General features: G+C 35.9%; 1 protein-coding gene across 3 annotated transcripts in view; it reads right to left on the minus strand.

Annotated features, from left to right (window-relative positions):
- PLAC8 (placenta associated 8) overlaps positions 1 to 11,689 on the minus strand; it is a 34,311-nt gene that overhangs the window by 4,546 nt on the left and 18,076 nt on the right. For all 3 annotated transcript variants that reach the window (XM_044680987.1, XM_044680986.1, XM_044680988.1), the window contains exon 2: positions 8,787 to 8,928. In XM_044680987.1, the coding sequence (XP_044536922.1) occupies positions 8,787 to 8,898 (112 nt within the window). In that variant the 5' untranslated portion in view covers positions 8,899 to 8,928. The remainder of the gene's footprint in view (positions 1 to 8,786; positions 8,929 to 11,689) is intronic.

An 11,689-nucleotide genomic window follows, 5' to 3' on the forward strand; every position in this document is an offset into this window, starting at 1 on the left:
TGTTGGTAAAATCATTTTTGTCTTGGCATCTATGTTTAAGTATCAGTCCCAAGGCAGAAGAGCAGTAAGGGCTAGGCATTTGGGGTTAAATGACTTGCCCCGAGTCACATAGCTAGAAAGCATCCAAGGGCAGATTTGAACCCAGGTCTTCCCAACTCCAGGTTTACTACCTACCCACTCCAATGAAGGTAAAATCTTAATGAGGCCATGTCATTTCTGAGAGATAAAATTTTGATTCAGGCAGATTGAGAAAATGCAGATGGAATAACAATGTCAAAACCCCCATAAAAACCCAACCCTAAAACAACTAGATGGTTGCCTATCTTTGCAAACAGAGCTTAGTGGGTATTTCTGCAATTCTGTAAGGCTACTTAAGAATGAGGGCAGGAGAGCCAGCTAGAGATGGGAGGTCCTAGATTTAAATCTGGTCTCAGATGCTTCCTAGCTGTGTGACTCTGGGCAAGTCTCTTAACCCTGCTTGCCTCAGTTTCCTCATCTATAAAATGAGCCGAAGAAGAGAATGGAAAACCATTCCAGTATCTTTGCCAACAAAACCAAGTCATGAAGAATCCGTTATGACTAAAAAGTGACTGAACAACAAAAATCCAAGAGTTGTTTGCCTCTCCTCCCCAATACAATGTAATTGAATACTATATTCCAGAATCTCAAACAAGTAAATTGCTTAGAAATATTGGAGACAGAGGCCAGGTTCCAAATTGATAGAATCCCTAGAATACTGACAGAGAGAAGCTCTAATTTTTATTCACCCAGAAATGTAGGCCCATGTCCCAGGGCTTCAAGTAAAAAAAATAAATAAATAAAAAAATAAACAGCCAAAAAGGTGAAATTTACATATCAACAATGTGGTAGGAACAGCATTTCCACTGACAAGTTAGGCTAGTTTTTCCTTAAAATGTATTAAGAAGACATTCTCAGAGACTTGATTGTCTCAGAAGACTAAAGGCTCAAACCATTGACATCATTTCTTCCCCTGAATACAAAGCAGCCACAAGGAGTTGGAGGGGGCTTGTGGGTACCTGGCTGGTAAATCAAAACTGAAGCTTGCTTTGCTTGGCTGAATTAACTTCAGAGGATTCTTAATGCCTTTACAAAAATCTTTTTCCTGCTATGAATAAATAAAGCTTCTTTTGTTAATTGTTGAATGACCCAAGAACATTTCATTTTGTTCCAAAATCAATCTAAACTACCAGAAAACTGGCCCAGTCAGGCCCAGTTTGGACAAAAACAAGTACCAATTCACCCTAAAGAATTATTCAAGACCATAATGGCAGGCTGAAATATGATATATTGAAAACAAGAGAAAGTTGCCAATGACCCAAAATTGTCTCTCCTGAAAAACTAAGCATACTTACATGTCATGAGTAAATTAGGTGATTTTTTCATAGATCAGGAAATTTTTTTCTCATATAAAAATTCCAGAACTAGGCAGAACCATTACCACTCACATTGGCCAAGGAGTTGACAACTTATGGAGATAAAAAAATGACTCAAGCTGCCAGCATGGTGGCCAAAGTGATAAATCTAATTGTAGCTTTTAAATCATATCTAGCATAAGAGTCATTGAGAAAACAAATGGAGGTGTAAAATGAGGATCAAAAAAGAAAAGGCTAAGAATTTGAGGGGGAAATCAGTTGAAAAAATAGCCCTTGGTATTTTAAATCTTAGTACTTAAAAACAGCATTAAAATTTTACCATCAATATTTGCTTATGACATTCTTTGCTTTATTCCTTATTGGTCTGAATACTGGGATCATATTTGCCTCATTAAAGAAGTTGGATAGACAAAAAAAAGCTAGCATTTATACAGCATTTCAATGTTTGCAAAACACACTTTATCACAGCAACCTTATGGCTGAATAGAATAGGGCAGGGCCAGAAAATAGTATTTTAATTATAGTAATCTAATTAATAATATTAATAATAATCAAAGTAGCTAATGTAAGAGAATTCTGAAGGACTCATGAAAATGCTCTCTACTGCTGGAAAAAGAACTGTTGGAGTTTGGATACAGATAGAAGTATTCTTTTAACTTCTTTGGTGGTGTGTTTTTGCTCCAAGTTTTCTTTCATAAGATGATATACATACATATACATATAAGCTTGCCTTCTCAATGAGGGAAGACGGAATGAAGAGAATTTGAAACTTAAAACATAGTTTTATATATCTACATTTTTTTGGTCAAATGAGTATTTTTATGTAAAAAATGAATAAATAAATTTAAATATAAAAAACAAATGTTATACATGTTTGCATGTGATTAGAAAAGAATACTTTTTAAATTAGCATAAAAGTATATTATTTATATTTTATTATTATTTATATTTACACATACATAATAAAAGTGGTGCTTTAAGGTTTGCAAAGCATTTTACAAATACTCTCTCATTTGGTCCTCACAACAACTCCAGTTGGTAGCTGCTATTCCCATTTTACAAATGAGGAAAATGAGATGAATTAAATGTTTTGTCCTGGTTCACACAACTATTAAGCGTCGGAGGCAGGATTCAAACTCAGGTCAATCTTGATTCCAAGTCCTACACTATTTAAAAAAAATTTTTTTTTTTAACTTCCATTGTGCAATTAGTATTAAGAATTAACTTAGCGGAGTTCTGGATTAAGATGGTGCCTGAGTAGAAGCTGGGCCACTCCCTTTCCTTACCAACTGATATAGTATACATTCAAAGGACAAGAAAATAAAATCCAGATGAAAGAAGGGACCCCACATTAGGGCGCAGTATCGAAGGTATGTGGGATTTGGGCACCTCCATACTATAAGGGGGGAAATAGCTCCCATCAAACCACGAGTGGATCACCCCTTCCCCACCCCACCCACAGTACCAGAGTCAGAGGCTGTGCTCCAGAGTTAGAGCCAGTGGGGGCACAAAATCTAGCTCCTTGGCAGCTAACTGGCATCACTAGGAGCTTGCCCCTGAGAGAAGCAAGACCTGAGATCCCAGGTGTCTGGAAAACTCAGACCTCGGACACAGGAGTGGGGCTGAGAGAGGCAGCAGCAGCGCCCAGAATGCTCACACTCAGGGGAAAACCTCAGGTGAAGGAGCAAACGCGGGCCAAGATCTTGAAGAGTTAAAATCTGAGATTATGAGAAAGATGGAATAGATCTGGCAAGAAAATAACAGTTTAAAAGGCAGAATTATGCAATTGGAAAGTGAGGCTCAGAAATCAAATGAATTGATAAGCAACTGAAGACCAGAAATGACCAGCTGGAAGCCTCGAAGGAAAACCAGTTTCTAAAGGCTAGAATTGGGCAATTAGAAGCCAATGATCTCTCAAGACAGTGAGAACAAATAAAGCAAAGTCAAAAGACTGATAAAATAGAAGGAAACATGAAATACCTCACTGAGAAATTGACAGATCAAGAAAACAGGTCTAGAAGAGAATTTGAGAATCATTGGTCTTCCTGAAAAATCAGAAATTAATAGAAATTTGGACTCCATACTAAAAGAAATTATTCAGCAAAACTGCCCTGAAGTTCTACAACAAGAGGGCAATATAGACATTGAAAGGATCCATAGATCACCCTAGACCCTGAAAAGACAACCCCCAGAAATATAATAACCAAATTCAAGAGCTTCCAAGTAAAAGAAAAAAATCTTACAAGAAGCCACAAAGAGACAATTCAGATATCAAGGGGCACCAATCAGGATTACACAGGACCTGGCAGCTTCCATACTAAAAGACCACAAGGCTTGGAATATGATATTTAGAAAGGCAAGAGAACGGAGTCTACAATCAAGGATCACCTACGCATCAAAACTGACTATATACTTCCAGGGGAAAGTATGGGCATTCAACAAGATAGAAGATTTCCAAGTATTTGCACAGAAAAGACCAGGACTAAATAGAAAGTTCGATATCAAAAACCAAGAGAAACATCAAAAGGTAAATAAGAAACAGAGAGGAAAGAAAGAAAATTCTTATTCTTAAATTTACTTCTTTAAGGGCCTTAATAAGATCAAATTATTTGTATTCCTATATGGAGAAATGTTATGTGTAATTTTCAAAAACTGTATTCACTATTATAGTAATTAGAAGAATTATTTATAGGGAGAGGTTGGAGCACTAAATGGTCTAAGATGAGATGGGGCAGGGAAAAAAAGAGTGTGTGTGAATAGCAGATGACATCAAGAGAAACTTGAATGAATAAGAAAAAAAGGATATTCTATACCACACAAAGAGAGCATGGGAAGGGGAGGGGATCGATACTATTATAAAAAGAAGAGGAAAAGAGCATTAAGAGGTAATATTTAAACCTTACTCTCAGTGTAATTAACCCCGAGAGGGAAGAGTAGCTATATTATCCATTGGGATATAGAATTCTATCGAACCCTACTGAGAAAGTCAGAAGGGATCAACCAAGGGGAGCAGGGGAGTGGGGAGGTCAAAAAAGGGAGGGGAGGAGAGGAGGGAGGGAATTCATTAGGCCTTAAAAAATAAAAAGAGGGGAATAATAAGGGAGGGGGTGGAAAGGGAAGTAAATCAAGGGAGATGACAAGGGGGACTGGTCTAAAAAAAACACTGGTTTAAAAGGAAATAGGGTAAGAAGAAAGAGGTAGAACTAGGAAAGGATAACAAAATGTTGGGGAATACACAACTGATAATTATAACTCTGAATGTGAATGGGATGAACTCACCCATAAAACGGAAGCAAATAGCAGAGTGGATTAGAAACCAAAATTCTACCATATGTTGTCTACAAGAAACATATATGAGGTGGGTGGACATACACAGGTTTGAGGTCAAGGGCTGGAGCAAAATATTTTGGGCTTCAAATGAGAAAAAAGAAGGCAGGAGTGGCTATCATGATCTCTTACAGAGCCAAAGTAAAAATAGATTTGGTTAAAAGAGATAGGGAAGGTAATTACATCCTGATAAAAGGCAGTATAGACAATGAGGAAATAACAGTGCTCAACGTGTATGCACCAAATGGTATAGATCCAAATTCCTAAAGGAGAAACTGGCAGAGCTCAAAAAGGAAATAGTAAAACCATACTAGTGGGAGATCTAAATATTCCTCTTTCAGATCTAGATAAATCAACTCAAAAAATAAATAAGAAAGACATGAGAGGTGAATGAGATCCTAGAAAAATTAGATTTAATAGATATGTAGAGAAAAATAAATAGGAACAAAAAGGAATACACCTTTTTTTTTAGCTGCACATGGTACATTCACAAAGATTGACCAGGGCATAGAAACATCACAAACAAATGCAAAAGAGCAGAAATAATAAATGTAACCTTCTCAGATCATAATGCAATAAAAATAATAATTAGTAAGGGCACGTGGACAGGCAAATCAAAAACTAATTGGAAATTAAATAATATGATTCTCCAAGACCAGTTAATTAAAGAAGAAATCATAAAAACAATCAATAATTTCACTGAGGAGAAAGACAATGATGAGACGTCCTTACCAAACTCTATGGGATGCAGCTAAAGCAGTACTCGTGGGGAAATTTATATCCTTGAGTGCATATATTAACAAATTAGAGAGGGCAAAGATCAATGAACTGGGCATGCAAATAAAAAAACTTGAAAGGGAACAAATTAAAAATCCCCAGCTAAAGACCAAATTAGAGATTACAAAAATTAAAGGAGAAATCAATAAAATTTAAAGTAAAAGAACTATTGAATTAATAAATAAGACCAGAAGCTAATACTTTGAAAAAACAAACAAAATTGACAATCTAATTAAAAAAAAAGAAAGAAGAAAACCAAATCATCAGTATCAAAGATGAAAAGGGAGACCTCACCTCTAATGAAGAGCAAATCAAGGCAATCATTAAAAACTATTTTGCGCAATTATATGGCAATAAATATAGCCATTTAAGTGAGATGGATGAATATTTATAAAAATATAAATTGCCTAGATTAACAACAGAAGAAATAGAATACTTAAATAATCCCATATCAGAAAAAGAAATTGAACAAGCCATCAAAGAACTCCCTAAGAAAAAATCCCCAGGGCCTAATGGATTCACAAGTGAATTCTATCAAACCTTCAAAGAACAACTAATTCCAATACTATACAAACCATTTGACATAATAAGCAAAGAAGGAGTTCTACCAAATTCTTTTTATGATACGAATATAGTACTGATCCCAAAGCCAAGTAGACCAAAAACAGAGAAAGAAAACTACAGACCAATCTCTTTAATGAACATAGATGCAAAAATCTTAAACAGAATACTAGGAAAAAGACTCCAGCGAGTGATCACGAGGGTTATTCATTATGATCAAGTGGGATTTATACCAGGAATGCAAGAATGTTATAACATGAGGAAAACCATTCACATAATTGGCCATATCAACAAGCAAACCAACAAAAACCACATGATTATCTCAATAGATGCTGAAAAAGCCTTTGACAAAATACAGCACCCATTCCTATTGAAAACACTGAAAAGTATAGGAATAGAAGGACCTTTCCTAAAAATAATAAACAGTATATATCTAAAACCATCATATGCAATGGGGATAAATTAGAAACCTTCCCAGTAAGATCAGGTGTGAAACAAGGATGCCCATTATCACCTCTATTATTTAACATAGTACTAGAAACACTAGCAGTAGCAATTAGAGAAGAAAAAGAACTGAAGGTATTAAAATAGGCAATGAGGAGACTAAGCTATCACTCTTTGCAGATGATATGATGGTCTACTTAAAAAAATCCTAGAGAATCAACTAAAAAGAGAGTACAAATAATCAACAACTTTAGCAAAGTTGCAGGGTACAAAATAAATGCACATAAATCATCAGCATTTCTATATATTTCCAACACATCACAGCAGCAAGAGGTAGAAAGAGAAACACCATTTAAAATCACCCTAGACAATATAAAATACTTGGGAATCTATCTATCAAAACAAACACAGGAATTATATGAATACAACTACAAAAAACTTTCCAAACAATTAAAACTAGATCTAAAAAATTGGAAAAACATTGAGTGCTCATGGGTAGGACAAGCTAACATGATAAAAATGACCATTCTACCCAAATTAATTTACCTTTTTAGTGCCATACCTATCAAATTACCAAAAATCTTTTTTACTGAATTAGAAAAAACTATAACAAAGTTCATTTGGAAGAACAAAATCAAGAATATCAAGGGAAATAATGAAAAAAATGTGAAGAAAGGTGGCCTAGCAGTAGCAGATATTAAACTATACTATAAAGCAGCAATCATCAAAACAGTATGGTACTGGCTAAGAGACAGAAGGGAGGATCAGTGGAATAGACTTGGGGTAAGTGACGTCAGCAAGACAGTGTATGATAAACCCAAAGAGCCCAACTTTTGGGGCATAAATCCACTATTTGACAAAAACTGTTAGGAAAATTGGAAAATAATATGGGAGAGATTAGGTTTAGATCAACATCTCACACTCTACACTAAGATAAATTCAGAATGGGTGAATGACTTGAATATAAAGAAGGAAACTATAAGAAAATTAGGTGAACATAGAATAGTATACCTGTCAGATCTATGGGAAAGGGAAAATTTTAAAACCAAGCAAGAATTAGAAAAAATTACAAAATGTAAAAATCAATAATTTTGATTATATTAAATTAAAAAGGTTTTGTACAAACAAAAACAATGCAACCAAAATCAGAAGGGAAACAACAAACTGGGAAAAAAATCTGTATAACAAAAAATTCTGACAGAGGTCTAATTGCTCAAATATTCAAGGAACTAAATCAATTGTATAAAAAATCAAGCCATTCCCCAATTGATAAATGGGCAAGGGAATGAATAGGCAATTTTTAGAAAAATAAATCAAAAGTATCAATAAGCACATGAGAAAGTGTTCTAAATCTCTAATAATTAGAGAAATGCAAATCAAAACAACTCTGAGGTATCACCTCACACCCAGCAGATTGGCTAAAATGAAAGAAGGGGAGAGTAATGAATGTTGGAGGGGATGTGGCAAAATTGGGACATTAATGCATTGCTGGTGGAGCTGTGAACTGATCCAACCATTCTGGCTGGCAATTTGGATCTATGCTCAAAGGGCTATAAAAGACTGCCTGCCCTTTGATCCAGCCATACCATTGCTAGGTTTGTACTCCAAAGAGATCATAGATAAACAGACTTGTACGAAAATATTTATAGCCGCACTATTTGTGGTGGCAAAAAACTGGAAAATGAAGGGATGCCCTTCAACTGGGGAATGGCTGAACAAACTGTGGTATCTGCTGGTGATGGAATACTGTTGTGCTAAAAGGAATAATGAACTGGAGGAATTCCATGTGAACTGGAGAGACCTCCAGGAATTGATGCAGAGCGAAAGGAGCAGAGCCAGAAGAACATTGTACACAGAGATTGATACACTGGTATAATTGAACATAACGGACTTCTGTACTAGCAGCAGTGCAATGATCCAGGACAATTCTGAGGGATTTATGGAAAAGATACTACCCACATTCAGAGGAAGAACTGCAGGAGTTGAAACACAGAAGAAAAACAACCGTTTGATCACATGGGTTGATGCGGATATGGTTGGTGATGTGACACTAAACAATCACACAAATGCAACTATCAATAATATGTAAAAAATTCTTGATTGATCACACATGTTAAAACCAGTGGAAATGCGCATCAGCTATGGGGGGGGGGGGGATGAAGGGGAAAGTAAAAGCAAGAATTGTGTAACCATGGAAAATTTTTCTAAAAAAATAAAATATTATAGTCTAAAAAAAAACCAAACAGATAAAAAAAAAGGAATTAACTTAGCATAAGGACTTACAGACTCCACAGTCGCTGCAACAGTCTAAAATGCCTGTCTGCCAATTGGAGCTTTGTGGATAAATGCCACTCTGGGGCTGAGTCACGATGACCACTGGCTGTCCTTGCTGCATTTTTGAGAGATGTACTTAGAAGCCCAGGGCCTGAAAAGAAAAAGAGAGAAATGATTGATCTTCAGACATCTTATTGTTCCTAGTGGCCCTGGCAATTAGGTAATTAATAGCTGCTTGTCCGTGTAAGGTGTGATGGAAGGAGCATCACTGTTGGCCCTAAAAGATGTGTTCCAGTTCTAACTGTGATCTTTCCCAGCTAATGTGACCTTGGGCAAGTGATCTATAACAGGAATAAAGTAATATTTAATAAATGTTAAAAAAAAACAAGTCATTTTAATCAATAATAATAAACAATCATGTTACAATAAGTAATTACTGCAATGTATTGCATTGCAAAATAATACACTTGTGAGAGGAGGGGAGAGTGGGGTGCTACATCACTGATGTAAAAAGAGAGGACCTTCACCAAACATTTTTAAAAAATGAAAAGGAATAAAAATTACGTGGGGAAAAATAATATTTATACTAGCTAGCTCATGGAGCGGTGACAAAATTGCTTCGCAGTTTATTCATTCATTCATTCACCTGTAAGGCTATTGGCATAGGATCCCAGGGAGTAACTTGGCCTCTACCAACACAGACCAGTCCATGCTTTGGCATTCATAGGAGAGAGTTGCCTGGGGGGGATGAAGATTAAATGCCCTGGAAATAGCTTATGAAACTCAACACGTCAAAAGAGAATTTGTCATCTTTCCCTCCATCCCAAATCTATCCCACCATCAAACTTCTCAATCTCTTGTCTCAGGCATCACCATTCTTCCAGCCTCAGCCTTAGCCTTGACTCCTCACTCTCCCAATGTATCTTTTTTTTAATTTTAATTTTGAATATTTTCCCCTAGTTCCATGTTCTTTCCCTCTCCCCCAAACCCCTCTACCCCCCTTAGCCGATGCACTATTTCATTGGGTTTTACATGTATCATTGATCAAGACCTAATTCCATATTATTGATAATTGGACTAGTCACTCTCCCAATCTTGTTCCTACCTCTACAGGAGGTCACCCCAGTTCAAGCCTCCAGTCTTTTCAGCTGCCAAAGTGATTTATCTTATTTAGAGATTGTGTGGACTGAGAATGAGTGTGTTATTCTCAAGTTATTAACACCCACCCCCTCCTTCCTCAAGCAGGACAAAAGCCTAGAGATGGGAGGTCCTAGGTTCAAGTCCGGCCTCAGCCACTTCCCAGCTGTGTGACCCTGGGCAAGTCACTTGACCCCCATTGCAGAAGTTAAGAGTTTAAAATAAAAAAATATATCAATTGGCTTTAATCTACCCATTGTAAAGCTGTTCTCCAATTTCCTGAAGATTTGCTCTAATGTGTCCAACCTCTTGAAATGTTAATTTATGTATCGTATCTTCCCATAAATTGGGAATGTCTTTGGAAACCAGATAACATTTTGTATCACGCTCTAGTCTGTCCCTGGTACATTGGAGCCAGACGTGGCCAGATCTCTCTCTGTTAACTCTTAGGTCAGTGACTTGAGGCACTGCCCCACATTTTCTCTGTAAATCCTTGGGGGAGGCAACATTTGTCTTAGGTCATTGACTTGAGATGGTGCCCCTCCCATTTCTCTCTCTCTCTCTCTCAAAAAAAAGCATTATATTTTAAGTGATGGTTTTCCCAGTAATATTTTTAGCAGTAGTTAAAGAGGGTATACTTCTGAGGACCGATGGTTGGGTGACTTGCCCAGGGTCACACAGCTAGGAAGTGTCTGAGGTCTGATTTGAACTCAGGACCTCCCATCTCTAGGCCTGGCTTTCAGTCCACTGAGCCCTCTTGTAGTATAGTTTGATAACTGATAATACTAAACCCTCTCTATTCTCCTCCTCCCTTTTAAAAAATTATTTCCCTTGAGATTATACCTCTTTATAATTGTGTATTTATTCTAGTTTTATAAAATAATTTTTTGGTAAATAAATTAATATAGATACGATTGATATTTTTATTATATTGGCTCAGCCTACCCACGAGCAATTAATCTCCCCAACTGTTTATTTCTATATAGAAGGTCATCTAGGTCCATGTGTCCAATTTGGAGCATACTTGGAATAAAGTGTGTAAGTATAAGATATGTAAACAGAATTAGAAATCTAATTTCTTCTTTTTATCAAATGGTCTTTATCCCAGTAGCTGGGGATTTTGTGTTTAGTGAGCACTATAGTGTAGTAGGTTTGTTTGCATCTGTTTGTTTGAGTTCCTAATTGGTTTCACTGATTCCTGTGTCACTCATGGTAGGTAGACTGCCAAATATTTTATACACTCTTAGTTATCTTATTTTATTTTAAAATGTATTTTATCATAAATTATAATTATAAAATATTATGTTAAAATTAAAATTTTATTTATATAATATGTAATTGCATATAAAAATATAATTATAAAATAAAAACTTATTTTATTTAAAAACCCTTATTTTCTGTCTTAGTAACAACTCTAAGACAAGGGATTTAAGTGACTTGCCCAGCTAGGAAGTGTCTGAGGCCATCTGTGGTTACTTTATTTATTTATTTACTCACTCACTCATTTATTTATTTATTCATTTATTTATACATTCATTCATTCATTCATTTATTTACTTGCTTGCTTACTCACTTACTTATCTATTTATTTATTTGTTTGTTTGTTTACTTATTTATTTATTTGTTGTTTATATTTTTACATTTTTAAACCCTTAACTTCTGTGTATTGGCTCTTAGGTGGAAGAGTGGTAAGGGTGGGCAATGGGGGTCAAGTGACTTGCCCAGGGTCACACAGCTGGGAAGTGTCTGAGGTCAGATTTGAACCTAGGACCTCC

The sequence above is a fragment of the Gracilinanus agilis genome, chromosome 6 (genome assembly GCF_016433145.1).
Source record: "Gracilinanus agilis isolate LMUSP501 chromosome 6, AgileGrace, whole genome shotgun sequence".
Lineage (NCBI taxonomy): Eukaryota > Metazoa > Chordata > Mammalia > Didelphimorphia > Didelphidae > Gracilinanus > Gracilinanus agilis.